Genomic DNA, 15,194 nt, shown 5'->3' with positions numbered 1-15,194 from the left:
TTTGAATGAACAAAATACGAAAATATGAGTAGAAATTTATAATCGGCAGTGCTTTCGCGCCTTTCCTGATCGATTCAGGACAAAATATTTAGCGTTTTCTTTCATTGATGTCAAAACAAGAAATCCTGAAATATTCAAATATCTTATCTTGGGGCGTCGTCACTGGGGTCAAAAGGCTTCGTGAAGCACTTGAATATGACTTGGACCGACTGCACAACACCCGCCGACGAGGGTCGCTCCAAGTTCAACCCATTCTTGAACGTGACGCAAGTACTCCTTTGGAGACAAATCCGTGCGAAATGGCTGTGGCGCTGCGCCATCCATTTCCCATCCATCAGGAACGGGCGTGAGCGCATTCGCGTAAGCTCCACGTCGCAATTGTTTCGAAGAAGTCGACCAGGGTGGAAGGGAACGAAGGGCAATTGTGATGGCCTCAGGTTCGGAGCAGTTGAAAAGGATGCCACGAATATCTGGGGTAGTGAACGCCTGCAAAGTGGCCAATGCATCCACTGCGCTTTCGCCGCTGCGAAGTGCACCGTCGCTTCGCAACGTGAATGACACGAACACTGGTTTGCCGAGATGTTGGACTCCTTCCACCGCCATGCGAGCTTCGTCAATCGACGACATCGTTTCCGCCAAGAAGAAATCCACGTACGGGTACAAAGCATCGCCAATGATGGTGTACAAGGGAATAGCATCGGCGGCGGGGAGGACTAGGTCGTGGCGATAACTCTCAGCTAAGGGCGGTAAAGAACCACACACGTGCTTTGGATGGGTCCATGGCGATGAGTTGATGGCATCGCGTGCGAGTCGACCAGCAAGTTTGACGTACTTTTGTATATCCTCACGCGAAAAGTGGGCCGCCGGGGTCACCGAGTAGTTGTTAGTCGTGATGTAGGTTGCCCCGGCTTCGAGGTACGATCGATGGACTTCGACAACGGTAGAGTGGAACTCGTCATGTGTCAGCGCATACGCTGACCAAGTCTTACGGTCGTCTGGAACACCGAGACGAAAGAGCTCTTCGCCAGTGCCGCCGTCAAGCAGCTCAACGTGCCTCATCACAACGGTGTAAATATCCCTTTCGACGCTTCATTTCAAGAAAATACATTTGATCAAATTCGTCACTTTAGTGAGACCAATTAATTCCTGTCCAAAATATCAATCCAATGACATATTTTCCAAACACATTTGACTGCAGAATATCTTACCTGCTCATATTATGTTTCAAATGTTTGAGATGTTATAAGGCCCTGTTCGGGTTATACCTACGAACATTTATTTGTCAAATAGTTCATTGAATCGACTCATTATAGAGATATTTCGCGTGTATCCATGCATACTGACAGTGAATGGACATCATGTAGGCAAGTTGCCAAGGGCGGGTTATGTGTACACGCGATTGGAAGTACTACGTAGCATATACAGCATCTTCGGTTATATTTTGTGCATTATAATATATGATATATTGAAATTGGGAAAATATAATTTCGATGCAATTCGCGAATTTCTCCTCCCCACTGCACTGTTCTCGCATATTCTTCAGCAACGGCATGACCAAGCTGACCGTCGCCGACGAAGAGGTCTTGGCCAAGGACCGGGAAGAGCACCCCGAATGCACGTACTCTACAACCATCTCGTCATCCTGTCGGAGCGTCCATGGCGACCGCCAATGCGAGACTCTTCGCCGTATCTTCCGCAACTGCCCTGGTCGGCCACGAAAGTTGATCCTGGATGTGAAGGACGAAACCCAAGATAACTCGGCAGATTCTTCTGTGGATGGAGAATCGAGTGGCATTTTCCCTGATCCGTTCCAGCTATTCCGTGGTAGAAGCGCGCATAGCCATGGCGACAACGAGATGTCGCGTGAAAGTGGAGTCATGGGCAACCCGTTCGACAGCATGGACGACTTGATGCAGGAAATGCTACGCCCATTTGGATTCAGTTCGTTTGGGAACTTTGGGTTCGGCCCACACGACCAAGAGGACTCTGCTCAATTCCCGTTCCATCAACCACCACCACACAACACACCTCCCCCACATCGAGGATATTCAAGGCACCCTCCAGCAAACGCGAAGGTGCCACCGAGAAACAAAGACATGTTCGATGGCTTTGACGGGCCCGTGGAAGAGATTTAAGGTGCAATGCAGTTCAAGGCCGCCATCCTTCAGTCGTTGACTCGACATGTACGTGGGTGAAAAGCTGCGACCCCGTTCGTCGAAAGCATTGGCCGAGTTGGCACGTAACTTAGAAATTCAACACATCTCGCTGTGCCACCTAGACTCTGACACACGTCCCTCCTATGGATTTGCGTGGACTGCCAACGCTGGACTAAAATACGTGCTTTGGCGAACAAACACAACCTACATACAGAACCTTCACGTTGTTGTAACCCGCGGCCGTAGAGTCGCCTTCGACTCATTGGCATAAGCTTCCTCCTTTGCCAAAGACTACAGTGTGTCCCGACTTTATCGACGGAGACTTGAATTGTCCTTGAAGGACATCTGTTTGCAGCCGCAAGCGTGTAGGATGTCGGTGTGGGGCGACTGGCTACTAAAGCAGCGGCAAATGCGTCCCTGAATTCCTATCGTTTCTCTAGGAGCTCGGCACCCTTGACTTTCTGCTGCTGGCGCCGTTCCCCGAAGGGCTCGTCGCGACATCCGTTCATGCACATGCGTGGCAGGAATCGGATGTACGAACTCAATTCGGTTTGGATTGGCTATAACTCTCTCTAATATTATTGGATATAATTATAGCCAATCCAAACGATGGCTTTTCATTAGGACAATACGCACCAACTTGTGCATGAGTGGCGGCGACACGAACGGTGCGGTGTATGCGCTGGGCATTGAAGGCAGCGCAAACAAGCTCGGCGTGGGTGTTTTGATCCTTCATGCGGACGGCAGCTGCAAGATCCTGAGCAACCCGAGGAAGACGTACATTCCACCGCCTGGGCAAGGATTCTTGCCGCGGGAGACTGCATGGCACCACCAAGTCCACTTTGCTCCCCTCGTGCGTCTTGCACTCACGCAAGCCAAGATCAAACCGTCTCAGATCCACTGCATCTGTTACACGAAGGGTCCAGGCATGGGTGCACCGCTTCGTTCGGCGGCGGTCGGCGCTCGGATGCTGTCGCTACTGTGGAAGAAGCCCCTCGTCGCCGTCAACCATTGTGTGGGTCATATCGAGATGGGCCGCGCCGTGACAAAGAGCGACGACCCCGTCGTACTTTACGTGAGTGGCGGGAACACGCAAGTCATCTCGTACAGCACGCAAAAATACCGCATCTTCGGCGAGACCATCGACATTGCCGTCGGCAACTGCCTCGACCGCTTTGGTCCGTCCGTTCTCGCAAACTACACGTATTTCGCTCATCGCTCCATCGTAGCTCGAGTACTCAACCTGTCCAACGACCCGAGCCCAGGCTACAACATCGAGCAGCTCGCCAAATCGTAAGGGGTTGTCCTTGTCGTGTGGTGGTTATGTGGTTGAGTGCTTGTAGCGGGACCAAGTACATTGAGCTGCCGTACGTTGTGAAAGGCATGGACGTGTCGTTTTCCGGGCTTTTGTCGTTTATTGAAAAAGAGGCCAAGGCCAAGCTCGCGTCGGGCGAGTGCACCAAGGCAGATTTATGTTATTCGTTGCAGGAAACCATCTTTGCCATGCTCGTACGAAGCAATTTTGTGCTGACGACAACGTTGTATGTAACCCTGGCCGTCCAACAGGTTGAGATCACGGAGCGAGCGATGGCGCATTGTGGCCAGAGTCAAGTGCTGATTGTCGGGGGCGTCGGCTGCAACAAGCGACTGCAAGAAATGATGGAGATGATGGCGAAAGACCGCGGCGGCAGTGTATGCGCCATGGACCACCGGTACTGCATCGACAACGGTGCGATGATCGCGCAAGCTGGCGCGCTGCAATTCCGATCGCTCGGGCCCACGCCTCTTGCCGAGTGCACGTGTACTCAACGGTACGTTCGCATGTCTCCGAAATCGGCTTGGGAACGATGTCGAAACTTGGTAGGTTTCGAACAGACGAAGTGGATGTCGTGTGGCGAACCAAGTAGGCGAGGCGTCCACCGCATGAAGACTCGAACAGGACGCGCTACGACATAGTGGCCGACTTGAACCGTGTCTGGCGTAGCTGCCAAGTTAGCGCGTCAAATAAGTAGCGAATACACTTGGCATGCAAGTTTGCGGCCCAAGTGAACGCGCCGCCCCCCCCCGCCGCCGTGCGCAAAGGGGGTGGCCCATGTGCTTCGTTATCAACCATGATCGGACAACGAGCCGAGCGCGTTGGAGGAAAGATGACCTTGGCACACAAACCCTTGGCTGATGTGGAGTAACTGAAAACCGGTTCGTTGTCGGGGGCACCAACGTGAAAGCGAGTGAAACGGACGACGGCGCGGCGAGAACGCTGCGCGACCCCATGACGACGAGATGAATGCAAGTGACAGCAACGCGTCCTTGCTCGAGATGGTCCATGACATGGCCATCCGCCTCAAGCAAAAGAAGATGGATGTTGAAGCGATCGGGTGCTTGGAGCAGGCGCTGTGGCTCAGGTGGCGCCTCTTGGGGCCACAGGTACGAAGCTGGGTGTACCCCCCATCGTCATGTGGTCGCAAAAAACCACACTCAGCATGGCTCTGTGTGTGGTAGAACGTCGACGTTCGCAGGTCGTTGCAGGAAGTTGTCACCCTGTACAACCAGCACGCCATGGCTGTCCTCGGTGCCAACGACGTCGACAATTGCCTGGACCTGCTCAAGAAAGCGGACCAGCTAGCATCGTCCGACAAGTTTACTTTCACAGAGTCGCTACGCATCCTCACGTACAACAATCTCGGGTGCTGCTATCGAAGGTACGTGCGGTCGTGTCGTTGCCGATGTCACCGCCAATGTAGACTCGGCAAGTTGCCCAAGGCACTCAAGTACCTCCACGCCGCCGCCGCGATAGGAGCCGAAACCACGCACGTCCACAACTTATCCATTACGTTTCTCAACCTTTGTGCGATTGAGTCGCAATTGGGCCAGTACGGCGTCGATTCTACCGAGCTGTGGACATCAAAACGATCTGTAGCCATGAAGCTGCATTGGAGCATGCCCAGTCGGCCATCTTGCACGCCCAGGACGAGCTCGTTGTCGACAAAGTCGACGTTGACGACCGGCTGGACGTGTTGGATGCCACGACGGAAGAGGAGAAAATTGTCGGCCTCGCGATTGCGTACCACAACATGGCCGTGGAGCTCGAGCACAACCAAAAGGCGGACGCGAGCTTGCAGGTAAAGCAAAAGCACGCGGCGGGATGGCGCGGACGTGCGTCATGCGCGGGGACGGTCTCATGGCTTGTGTGGGTAGTGGTACAAGAAGGCACTCCAAATGATCTTCAAATACAAAACGTCCAACCCCGACCTGTGGGAGACGTTCAAAGCGACCTTTGACGCCGCGAAACACGTACGGCATCGCGTCGCAGCAGCCGCTGTCGTTTCATCCTGCGCTTGTAGAAATGCCACCGCCAGCCAACTCTGAATGGATCGCCATCCAAGGCTGGGTCCATGCGTGTGTCGTCACCCCAATTTACCTTTGAGTGCGTCGTCGATGTTGTGCTTTGCCTTGACCGGCATGGACATGCACCGACCATTTCCATCGCTGTAGGAATTCTCGCATTGCTCAAGGCGCACCAACTCCACCGGCGCCCGGCCGACAACTTCACCAGTCGAGATCCCACCACCAGCCAGCCCCTACGACGTCCTTTGGAGCTGCGCAGCAAGTGTATCAACCGTCCAAGCCGTCGACGAAACCTGCCCGACCAACGTCTGCTCGCCCCCGACCTACTCTCTCCAAGCCAACCCCCTTGAACACTCTTGCGCTGCACCACCATGCCACCGTAGCCACTTCTCCACCGAAACGAACCCTCAAGCCCCGCACCTCATCCAAGACGCACCACCATCGCCCACCAGCCCAACGAAGAACAGTCGAACCCCCCAAGGTCGCCCCGATTTTTTCCCAATTGCGTCCGAAAAGCGCACGGCCATCGCAGCGCCTTCGTCATGCCGTGCAAGCGTCCCGCAGCCCTGGCGATGACGACGACGATATGGTCGAAGTATTTGAAGACGGAGACGGCGACGACGACGACGTGTTGCAGGTATTTGACCACGTTGCAACTCAACGGGTGGACGTCAGGCGCCCAGGTCGGCCGATTCAACCTGCCAAGCTGCATGCAAAGCCAAACTCGACGCAGCCACGTGAGCAAGCCCGTGCGGATGCCCCCAACGAGATGACGATGTCCCCAGTGCCCTCCGAACGCGTATCTCACTTGGCCTACATCAAGCAACTCAAACACTCGGTTGATCCGAATGTGCCCCCGACAAACTGTTTGGACATCACGCGGCGTCGCAAGTTGGCACTTGAACTCGAACGCGTCCAGCGAGTGGCAGCGCTGCGTTTGCAAGCGCTGTGTAGGGGGCACATAGTGCGCACGCGAACAGCAGCTGCGCATCGCGACCGACTCCGCTCCAAAGAACTCGAAGCGGCGCGGCTCGTTCAAGCAAAGATCCGAGGAGGAGACCGTCAGTCGTGCCTCATGAAGACACGTATCGAGCTCGAACTCGCCAGGATACATGCCACGGCCGCCACGCGAATGCAAGCCGTATGGCGCGGAGCGAACCAGCGACGTCATTGCCAAGCGCACAAAGGTGGCGTCGACGGCGTTCCAGTAGCTCCACTGCGTACTGACTCGATACCGAATCGGTTGGTTTCGACCGAGGGCAGCAGCACCGAGTGTGTCGATTTCACGATGGACAAGGCCCGTGTGGCGTGGGAACGTCGGCGATTGCTGGACGCGACCATGGAGCGCGAGCGACTGCGGCAGGAAGCGAATCGGCTCGAGTTGGCACGAAAGCACATGGAAGAGGCCACACAAGTGGAAACGAAGCGCCTTGCAGTGGAAGCAGCCAAATTGGAGGCGGAGAAGCGACGGTTGGAACAACTGGCCGACCGATTGCGTCTGGACGAAGTCAGGCAGGCGGACGCCCAGCGACAGATCGAAGACGCTGCAAAAGCAGAAAACGCTGCAATGAAACAGCGCCAGGTCGAGTTTGAACGCGCCAACGAAGAAGGACGCCTCGCACAAGCGGCAAGCGTAAATGCTGAAGCCAACCGACGCATTGTAATAGAACATGTCAGACAAGCGGCCAAGCAACTCGACGAGCGTGCGCAACGAGAGGAAGCCCAGCGCCGCGAGGACGAAGCGAACACAGCAGCGCGGTTTAAGGACGAACGGCTCGATGCCATCGCACAAACCGACGAGCAGATGCGTGACCACGAAGCTGCGAAAATAGCAGTGGAAGTGCTAACGCTCAGCCAAGCCTCGAATCCCGAGCGGCTGCGAGAGATCGAAGCAGCTCAACAAATGGAGGCAGAGCGACCTGAGTTGGAAGGGCTGGCCAAGGCTAATGCAGCAGCGCGACAGGCTGAATTAGAAAAACCACGGCAAAACGATGCCGTCGAAGCCTTGCGAATACGCTGGATCCACGAAGCTGCAGACGCGGAACGACTGGAGGCGGCTACGGCAGAGAGGACGCAGCATGCTGCTCTAGCGGACACCGAAGCGACAAAGGTGGCAGCGGAGAAGGAGACGGTTCGACTGGAAGATCTCGCCAATGCTGGATTGATTGCTCGACAAGGAGCAGACACCGAGGCGAAAAATGAATCGATACAGTTAGACAACGAGGCAGACGACGAACGGACGCGCCTTTCAAAGGCAGCGGAGGTCGACCGCCGGCAGAAGGAACTTGATAAAGAACTGCAAGACAAAGCTCGAGCCGAAGCGGATCTCGTGGCAGCCCAGACAAAGGAGGTTCGAGACATGGCGGCGGGAGTCATTCAAGGTACCACGCGCCGACGATGTCGTAGCACAGGATCGAGGCTGACAATGCCTTGTGGGTGCAGGCGTGTACAAGGGAGGTGCAGCACGGGCGTCGGTGATGGCGCTCGTTGCACGAAAGTTGAGCCGCAAGTACATCCTGCAACTGCATTTGAACATCGAGATGAACCGTGCGGTACATACACACCACGTCACTTTGGAATGCACCGTCCGCTGATGGTTCCCAATATGGCTCTAGCTAACGATCGAGATGGAAAGAATCAAGAGCGCTGTCACGATCCAGCAGCATGCGCGAGGGATGCTGTGCCGCAAGCATCTCAGTTCCATGTCGGCAACCCAACCACCGACACAACTCCTCGACAACTCGACGTCGAACAAGTCCATTTCGCCAACGTATAGCCAGGCATCGTTTGACAGCCACAAGTCCACAACTTTGGAGCCCCAGTACCTTGACACGCAGGTGCAGCCAGCGCCGATGGCACCACCAATCAAGAATGGAATGGTTGTAGGGACCCTCATGCCAAGAGGGAGATGCAACACACACGACCACAATCCTCGACGCTCCAGAGCTCCAGGAACCATTGACGCATGCCCCAGTCGATACTTTGCAACTGCATGTCCAGGTTGTCGCTGCGACCGCGATTCAAGCAATCGTTCGTGGCCACCAGTCGAGACTGCTCGTGCTAGCGATCCGAGCTGGAATGGATGGAGCTGCCGGGAAAATCCAGCGAGCGGTCGTGAGGCATCAGTTATGTAAACGTGCTGCAGATGCGCGACCTCAGCCTTCGACCTCCACCGCCTATATTGCCCGACCACCGGACACCATGGCGTGTTTTCCTACCGGACCTACCGACGCCTCGAATGACCGCCGCTACGAAGAGCACGCGGCGGCCGTCCAGAAACTGGCAGCGTCGGTGATCCAAGGTGCCGTACTCACGAAAACGAACTGCCGCATGATTTTGACATCTCTAGCCGCCGTTCGGGATGGAACGAGTCGGCGCGATTCGAAACTCGAGCGCGCCATGGCGCACCGGTTGGCAGAGGCGTGTGGGGACACAATCAAGCGATGCTGGATAGACACGGACGAACAAGACATGGCCAAGCGACTCGGGGCCGTGACGTGGACGGTGCTCGACCTCTCGCGGCAAAATGCACGAGAGCTCGAGATGGCAAAACGACTCGCTCATGCGTGTGTCGAAAAGTGTGTTGAACGCCATGAGAGCCAGCTACACCAAGCGATGGCCGCACGGCTGGCAGGTGCGTGTTGGGGTGCCGTCCGCGCCAAAGCGATCCGTCGGGCCAGGCATGCGCCGTCGTTAGGTCACCAGCAGGTGGACCACGCGAGAAACAGCGACAAAACACACCGGGACATCGTAGTGGCATCTCAAGGCGGCATCGTGGACAGTCGTGGAAGCATGGAGCATCCGTCAAACTACGCTGACATTGCCCACGGGATGGCTATCGACTCGATGGCGGCTACAAAAGCGGACGCGACGGTGAAACTCAAGGCAGAAGCTCCACTGCGCGCTGATGCACCCCCAAAATCGACAAGTGAGGTTGACCCAGTGGCGTCGATGGTGCGCGGCATGGCGGCCACATGCATCCAGGCCGCGCTGAAGGGGTACACGACAAGGAGGCATTACTTGGCACTGAAAGAGTACATGGCGGCGTCGGCCTCTGACCCGTCGACTCGACCATCGGAGAACGCGCCAGACCCTTCCCAAGACCCGCTGCAAGAAACCCATCGTGATACATTGCATGACGTGACTGTCCAGCACGTTGCGGCCACGTACATCCAGGCGGCAATCAAACGCTACTTAGTTCGAGCATACCATCCACTGCTTGCGTGTTTGGGCGACCCACGACCCCCTGGCGAGGAGCAAGCGCCAACTGGTCATGCCTCTACCGCATCACTGCAGGTCGTCGCGGGCGTCGAAAGCCCTGTCGCCGCGACTCCAACACACGCTGCCATGACAACGTCACCACGAGCCGACAGCCACACGCCAAGCGTCACTCCGGGGACCCCGCAAGCGGACGCATCGCCAACGTCGTCTGGCTTTTCCTGCCAGTACAGCAACAGTTCGTTTGTGTCGGATGTAGGTCGCTAGCACACGGAATGCTAGCGTGACCTTGCCCGTTCGCTGTAGAAACCACCGAGTGAGCCGTCCGTTCACGACAGCCATTCGTTTCTCCCAGTAAGTTTTGCATGCACCTCGTGGTCGTGTCGGTCATTTGGACCCATCACATCGAGCGTAGGCCGCTCCCCTCCCACCGAGCGCTAGCCAAGGCTCATTCATCCCATCGAGCGCCAGCCAAGGCTCATTCTACTCGGACGTAAGATCCGGCTTTGCCCAATTTTCAAGGAGAGATGGCTAAACTCTTCGTGCGGGGCGCAGATTCATGACGAAGCACGCCATGACGTTGACTCGGCCGGCGGGTCACTCGGCGATGTGCTCGCAGCCACACCCGCGACGCTTGCCAAATACTCCGTATTCGTCGGTGCCTTGCCGACCGCGCCACCGCCAAACGACCTCGACGCCAGGGCATTGATCGCGCTCGACCTCACGTTTGAATCGTTTTTGGAAGCTTTCGAGTCGGCATACGATGACATTAGCGTCGCGGCCGCCGCTGATGCACTACGAGTGTTGGCCCACAACGAGCCGAAATGGAAAACAAAGGCAGCGCTCGAGCGAGTTGCTGGTCTGATAGAGCCCAAGGTCCACGATCGAGACTTGTGGACGGACGAAGTGAATGGGTGCTGCATGTGGCTGCTCCATGAGTGGTTGGGCGCGGCCGACGAGTAGTTGAACACCGCACGATGGAGCCATCCCCATAATTTATACCAACGACGACGTTGTGAATGCCAGACATTAGCACGTCAGCGATGCGAACCAGTCAATGTTACGTGGGCCACGGCAGTTTGCAAATAGCTCAACCACGGACAGAGCAGGACGACGCTTCGTTCGAGCGAACTCGTCGACTTCCACGGCCGCAACCGGCGTCATGGCACTACAGCTCCATACATTACCCGACTCGACAGACCAAAGCCACTCTGCCGCTCCAAGGATCCGGCATACGCTGAATCGGCAATGCATCGTGTCTTTTTTCCCGCTTAAATGGGACGTTGGTCGACGATCACGGTTGGTTCTGCACCATTTGTGGGGCGCACGTGGATTTTGTGTGCCGTCCGCGTGATGGGCGCTGTATTGGCGTACATGAGATCTGCTGTCGGGATGAAGCAAGCGGGGTGGGCATCGTCCGTTCCCGTCGCCTACCGCCGTGAAATGAGCCGTGACCAACATCGAACGATCGTACTTCGTGCTCGTGCGTGGCAGAGCAGAGCTACACGAGAGGCTACCGTCAGAACAAAATCGTTTGTCCGTCGGCTTACATGGTGGAGGGCCGTCGTTGTAGACTCTCGAATCTCAAAGTCACGGAGCACGACGTCCGTGCCAAACTCGTGGTAATACCGAGAATCTCTCAGCTTGATCATCTAGTTGCACACATGGCAGCCAACCTGCAAACGAGTTGAGCACGGTCGCACCAACCTTGTCGTCCATCCGAGCAAAATACCGACACAGGACGAGGAACCCGAACGGCATCACGCGCTACGTCATGAGTTACAGGGTTGCCGTGGACGATGGACATGATACTTACGATCTTGACGATGAGCTCGACTTCACCGAGGTCTCGGATGTCATCTAGACGTCAAGTTGACAGGAGGACAGCGGTGGCGTGCGAGGTACCTTCGAAGAGGCAAATGTGGTCGTAAAACAAGATGGTCGCGTGCTCACGTAACTTGTCAAGCGGAATGTCGTGTTCCGTCGGTTCTATGTTGAATGTCTTGCGGCTCTTTAGACATGCCGTTTAGATACGAGCAAGTAACGATACCTCGGCTGGCGATCCTTCGTACTCGCATGTGTACATGACGTCGTAGGACGTGAGGGTGCTGTGGAGATCTTGACGTTGATGTCGAGCCCACGACATGAGCGCATCTTTTGCATTGAACGTGACCGCCCATCCCGATGCTTCATGCGTAAGGCGAAGGTAGTTGTCGCCATACACGATTTCGGGCAATGGAATGCAGGGCACCTCGCACTGCTCGCTCAACTGTGTACGTTCCTCGGTACCCAACGCAACTGTCTTAAACGATTCAAATATCCACCCACGATGGCGGAAGCATCGCTTGCTCCCGTGGGCACCGACGACTTCATCAGGGACTGCCGCGGTGGTGTCGGCCATGGGGTGCGTGCGGTTTTCTGTTGTGTCACGATCATCATCCGGATATGCGTCGATTTTTCTGAAAAAGTTGTAAATTCTCAAAAGACGTTAACTTTTCGCCGAAAACGCAAATTATTGAATTTAAATAAAACTTCTCCGTTTATGACGCGATGTGATTGGCCACTTAAGTTTAAACAAACTAAAAATCCAATAAAACAGTTTAACGTGTTTTGGACGATCGGTAACGACCTTACGTCAACATTCAAAAAGCACCATGGTGGCGGAGGCCAAGCGAGAGCAGTCGCGTTGGCGGGCGACGGTGGGTCTCTTTATCTTCTATGCAGCATGGCTGGGGTCTATCGGACTCTTCATGGCCACTCTTGCCGCTATGGCCACATACCCATCTTCCCGTATGCCCCTGGTGCTCTTCTACAGTGTCTACGGTGGTGCGCTGTATCTACTTCCCTGGGGCACGTGGCCTCGGTTCTGCGACCGAGTTCGATGGTTCAGTGAGGACTCTGTGCCGTATTTTCAGGACCAAAAGCTTGTGTTTGATGACGGTGTGACGCCATGCCCCGCCAAATCCAAAACGCTCTTGTCGTACCATCCCCATGGGATCCTCGTCTGCGGATGGTTTGCAACGATTCCTTTGCATGGGATGCATCAACGTTGTGTTCGAATAGGACTGTGCATGGCGCAGCCAACGCTGCGTGGAAAGACAGCGCGGTGCGATGGCTCGCGACCGACGTCTTGTTTGTGCTGCCCATCATAGCACAGATTTTGTACTGGGCTGGTGGCGGGCCGGCGAGTCGCTCGAGCTTTGAAAAACTGGCCCGCGACAGCACAAACATCGCACTGCTTCCTGGTGGATTCGAAGAAGCATCTTTGTTTACGTACAATCGACACCGCGTCTTCCTTAAAAATCGCAAAGGGTTCATCAAGCTCGCGCTCCAGTACGGCTACAAGGTTCGTCTCGTCCATGCGACGCCATGCGTCATAGACGGGCTAGGTGCACCCTGTGTACACGTTTGGCGAAGAAAGCACATTCTGGACGATGCCGCACTTGGCGTCGCTGCGGTTGTGGTTGAATCAGTACAAGATCCCGACCGTTTTGTTCTGGGGCCGGTGGTGGTGCCCGTTCATGCCGCACGCGACCGCCAAGATTATCACGGTCGTCGGGAAGCCAGTGCAGCTACCTCTCCTCGAGAAGCCGACCAAAGAAGACGTGGCCAAGTACCACGCCATGTACGTGGCATCGCTTCAGCACCTCTTCGACAAGTTCAAAGCGCAATATGCGACCGATCCAAACGCAATCCTCGAAATCTGCTAATACCCCAAAGTGCATCGCTCAATGAACATTTTTGCCTCGCCCGTGGTGGACTTGCATCCGCGTTGTGTGGAGCAAGCTGCCGGTGGTCGACACAGCGAGGACGGTGCCACTGGGGAGCCGTGACCATGCCTTCTCGACCCCGCGGAAGCGAAGGGTGGGGTGATAAATTGCCATGATGGAGACGAACGGCTACCAGCCATTCGCCTTCATGACAACCTTACGCAATCAAACGAGATGCGGCTGGTCAACGGGCATGGAGGAACCAGCCCATTCTCATGGCCGGAAAGGACGAGGCGTCCATCGGCACGTTCAAGCCTCTAGCACATTCGCACTCACGCTTTCATCTCGGATGCTCGTTAGAACGAAATATGTTTGAAACTTCCGTGGGCTTTCGTGCGAGATACGTCGATCCCTCGCGAGTTGCGCGGGCTGTACAGCAGCGCGGCACTCTTGAGCTGGTCCACCGTCGTTCTGCACGGCACATATCATGGATCGAATCGACGAAAAATTTGAGACGTACTTTTGGCTCGCGAGCTCCATCTGCAAGTCTCGAACCCGCTGCTTCAGTCGCTTCGTTTCAATCTATCGCGGCACCAGCGACATGTCGAACCCCTGGAAAGAACGTTCCAGTACATTTGGTACCGTGTGCTGCACGGGCATGTCTTCCACGAGATGCTGTAGCCGCACCAACTCCTTCATGGCTTTGGTGAGCGTGTCTTGGGCTTTTTTGGTCTCCCTTCTCGCTTCTTGCACAGCCGCGTCAACAGCACCTGTCTGGTGACGGACATGGGGACTCTTGCTCTCGCTCGAAATCGAGTTGCTGAGCAAGCTGCATCCACCGCCACAGCCCCCCTGCGATGTGGTCAAGCGGATTCCTCTGCTGGACCATGGTACCTGTAACACGTCCTGTAGCCGCGCTTCGAGGTGTGCTTGCTTTTGCTTAAGCCGACCGATTTCCGTGTTGGCTTTGTCAAGGGCCATCTCCGACAGCTTCCAATATTCTGCACGTTGCATGGCCAGGTTCTACTCTCGACTGCATCATCAGCTCCGACGCCAACTACTATTGCTCTCGGTGCAGATGCCGCTCACCTTGTACTCTTGTAGCTCTGTGGACTTGGACGAAGTGGTGACTGGAAAGCCAAAGTTGATGGCGGATGGCGCGTCGACCGCATCCTTCTTCAGGTTGCCCACACCCGCCGCCGATGACAACGTGGCCAGGTGCTTCTGCTGCTTGTCTCGCTCCGACTGTAAATCAAACTTGAGCTCGACAAATTGCTCTTCCCACATCCTGCATTCGACTCGAATCGCAGACAGTTCCTCCTCCTTCGCATTCAGTTTGACCAGGAGTGCTTGGATGTCGGCCATGTCTTGAGCGGACGAAGTCGTGGCCACTTGTTGGTCAGGCCCCGTGAGGTTGGACGGTGGCGCGCTCTGCATGGCATCCAGCATCCCCTTGAGGGTTCGAACTTGTTCTTTCAGCGCCACGTTGTTCTCAATGAGCTCATGAACGTCGTCGTTCGTGGTGATGGCGCTTGCCACAGACGCCACGGTGAGCTCAAATTCTTTTTTGGCCAAGTCCCGCTCCAGCATATTGACGCGGCTCATGAGCTGCTTATTCTGTTCCTGTAGATCAAACCGTTCGTTGCTTTCCTTGAGGAGCTGCGTCTGCAGTGTCTGGGCATCGCGGGCATTGATCATGTGTGCGACCGGCTCGGCTTGGTCTGACGAACAGCAAAAAAGCCATCATAGCCGACCGTAGGTAAAA

At 55.6% G+C, this 15,194-nt stretch overlaps 7 protein-coding genes across 10 annotated transcripts; 4 read left to right on the top strand and 3 right to left on the bottom strand.

The window, feature by feature from the left end:
- Window positions 1-31: 31 nt before the first annotated feature.
- Window positions 32-1,073, bottom strand: H310_00799 (hypothetical protein). Its single transcript, XM_008863701.1, has one exon. The coding sequence runs from the start codon at window positions 1,057-1,059 to the stop codon at window positions 169-171; it is 891 nt and encodes a 296-aa protein (XP_008861923.1). The 5' UTR covers window positions 1,060-1,073; the 3' UTR covers window positions 32-168.
- Window positions 1,074-1,503: 430 nt separating this feature from the next.
- H310_00798 (hypothetical protein) lies at window positions 1,504-2,273 on the top strand. Its single transcript, XM_008863700.1, has one exon. The coding sequence runs from the start codon at window positions 1,551-1,553 to the stop codon at window positions 2,133-2,135; it is 585 nt and encodes a 194-aa protein (XP_008861922.1). The 5' UTR covers window positions 1,504-1,550; the 3' UTR covers window positions 2,136-2,273.
- Window positions 2,274-2,787: 514 nt separating this feature from the next.
- H310_00797 lies at window positions 2,788-4,204 on the top strand. Of its 2 annotated transcripts, XM_008863699.1 has the most exons (5): window positions 2,788-3,334; window positions 3,386-3,449; window positions 3,500-3,665; window positions 3,723-3,967; window positions 4,021-4,204. In XM_008863699.1, the coding sequence occupies exons 1-5, from the start codon at window positions 2,803-2,805 to the stop codon at window positions 4,061-4,063; spliced, it is 1,050 nt and encodes a 349-aa protein (XP_008861921.1). In that variant the 5' UTR covers window positions 2,788-2,802; the 3' UTR covers window positions 4,064-4,204. The 2 variants fall into 2 exon arrangements, with proteins under 2 accessions (XP_008861921.1, XP_008861920.1); XM_008863698.1 differs by having other exon boundaries at window positions 3,500-3,967.
- Window positions 4,205-4,359: 155 nt separating this feature from the next.
- H310_00796 (hypothetical protein) lies at window positions 4,360-10,882 on the top strand. Its single transcript, XM_008863697.1, has 14 exons — window positions 4,360-4,580; window positions 4,656-4,855; window positions 4,898-5,026; window positions 5,074-5,275; window positions 5,352-5,447; window positions 5,498-5,580; window positions 5,649-7,882; window positions 7,944-8,053; window positions 8,117-8,338; window positions 8,388-8,802; window positions 8,851-9,974; window positions 10,026-10,073; window positions 10,135-10,212; window positions 10,275-10,882. Exons 1-14 carry the CDS (start codon window positions 4,437-4,439, stop codon window positions 10,680-10,682), a joined length of 5,493 nt encoding a protein of 1,830 aa, XP_008861919.1. The 5' UTR covers window positions 4,360-4,436; the 3' UTR covers window positions 10,683-10,882.
- H310_00795 (hypothetical protein) lies at window positions 10,686-12,132 on the bottom strand. Of its 3 annotated transcripts, XM_008863695.1 has the most exons (7): window positions 11,770-12,132; window positions 11,625-11,721; window positions 11,536-11,579; window positions 11,427-11,486; window positions 11,270-11,371; window positions 11,194-11,220; window positions 10,686-11,149 (listed from the first exon to the last, which is right to left on the bottom strand). In XM_008863695.1, exons 1-7 carry the CDS (start codon window positions 12,118-12,120, stop codon window positions 10,991-10,993), a joined length of 840 nt encoding a protein of 279 aa, XP_008861917.1. In that variant the 5' UTR covers window positions 12,121-12,132; the 3' UTR covers window positions 10,686-10,990. The 3 variants fall into 3 exon arrangements, with proteins under 3 accessions (XP_008861917.1, XP_008861918.1, XP_008861916.1); XM_008863696.1 differs by having other exon boundaries at window positions 11,270-11,486; XM_008863694.1 differs by having other exon boundaries at window positions 10,686-11,220.
- Window positions 12,133-12,373: 241 nt separating this feature from the next.
- Window positions 12,374-13,470, top strand: H310_00794 (hypothetical protein; the record flags this gene model as incomplete). Its single annotated transcript, XM_008863693.1, has 3 exons — window positions 12,374-12,732; window positions 12,783-13,065; window positions 13,109-13,470. 3 exons carry the CDS (start codon window positions 12,374-12,376, stop codon window positions 13,427-13,429), a joined length of 963 nt encoding a protein of 320 aa, XP_008861915.1. The 3' UTR covers window positions 13,430-13,470.
- Window positions 13,471-13,761: 291 nt separating this feature from the next.
- H310_00793 (hypothetical protein) lies at window positions 13,762-15,155 on the bottom strand. The gene is made up of 5 exons (XM_008863692.1): window positions 14,519-15,155; window positions 14,324-14,452; window positions 14,072-14,281; window positions 13,950-14,011; window positions 13,762-13,900 (listed from the first exon to the last, which is right to left on the bottom strand). Exons 1-5 carry the CDS (start codon window positions 15,125-15,127, stop codon window positions 13,786-13,788), a joined length of 1,125 nt encoding a protein of 374 aa, XP_008861914.1. The 5' UTR covers window positions 15,128-15,155; the 3' UTR covers window positions 13,762-13,785.
- Between the last annotated feature and the right edge of the window lie 39 nt (window positions 15,156-15,194).

Source organism: Aphanomyces invadans (assembly GCF_000520115.1).
Source record: "Aphanomyces invadans strain NJM9701 unplaced genomic scaffold supercont1.1, whole genome shotgun sequence".
Classification (NCBI taxonomy): domain Eukaryota; phylum Oomycota; class Saprolegniomycetes; order Saprolegniales; family Verrucalvaceae; genus Aphanomyces; species Aphanomyces invadans.
This window is presented reverse-complemented; position numbering and strand designations above follow the sequence as displayed.

Excerpts from the sequence above, each read along its gene's own strand:
- H310_00793 (XM_008863692.1), bottom strand. The coding sequence starts at position 15,127 with ATGATCAATGCCCGCGATGCCCAGACACTGCAGACGCAGCTCCTCAAG. Across the intron at positions 14,012-14,071 it reads ACATGCCCGTGCAGCACACG|ATTGAAACGAAGCGACTGAA; the intron begins GTACCAAATGTA and ends GTGCCGCGATAG. Across the intron at positions 13,901-13,949 it reads ATGGAGCTCGCGAGCCAAAA|AACGACGGTGGACCAGCTCA; the intron begins GTACGTCTCAAA and ends TGTGCCGTGCAG.
- H310_00798 (XM_008863700.1), top strand. The coding sequence starts at position 1,551 with ATGACCAAGCTGACCGTCGCCGACGAAGAGGTCTTGGCCAAGGACCGG.
- H310_00799 (XM_008863701.1), bottom strand. The coding sequence starts at position 1,059 with ATGAGGCACGTTGAGCTGCTTGACGGCGGCACTGGCGAAGAGCTCTTT.
- H310_00797 (XM_008863698.1), top strand. The coding sequence starts at position 2,803 with ATGAGTGGCGGCGACACGAACGGTGCGGTGTATGCGCTGGGCATTGAA. Across the intron at positions 3,335-3,385 it reads CAACTGCCTCGACCGCTTTG|CTCGAGTACTCAACCTGTCC; the intron begins GTCCGTCCGTTC and ends GCTCCATCGTAG. Across the intron at positions 3,968-4,020 it reads GAGTGCACGTGTACTCAACG|GTTTCGAACAGACGAAGTGG; the intron begins GTACGTTCGCAT and ends GAAACTTGGTAG.
- H310_00795 (XM_008863694.1), bottom strand. The coding sequence starts at position 12,120 with ATGGCCGACACCACCGCGGCAGTCCCTGATGAAGTCGTCGGTGCCCAC. Across the intron at positions 11,722-11,769 it reads ACGAAGGATCGCCAGCCGAG|ACATTCAACATAGAACCGAC; the intron begins GTATCGTTACTT and ends AAGAGCCGCAAG. Across the intron at positions 11,372-11,426 it reads TTGCTCGGATGGACGACAAG|ATGATCAAGCTGAGAGATTC; the intron begins GTTGGTGCGACC and ends GTGTGCAACTAG.
- H310_00796 (XM_008863697.1), top strand. The coding sequence starts at position 4,437 with ATGAATGCAAGTGACAGCAACGCGTCCTTGCTCGAGATGGTCCATGAC. Across the intron at positions 4,581-4,655 it reads GGCGCCTCTTGGGGCCACAG|AACGTCGACGTTCGCAGGTC; the intron begins GTACGAAGCTGG and ends TGTGTGTGGTAG. Across the intron at positions 8,803-8,850 it reads GGCAGCGTCGGTGATCCAAG|CCGCCGTTCGGGATGGAACG; the intron begins GTGCCGTACTCA and ends TGACATCTCTAG.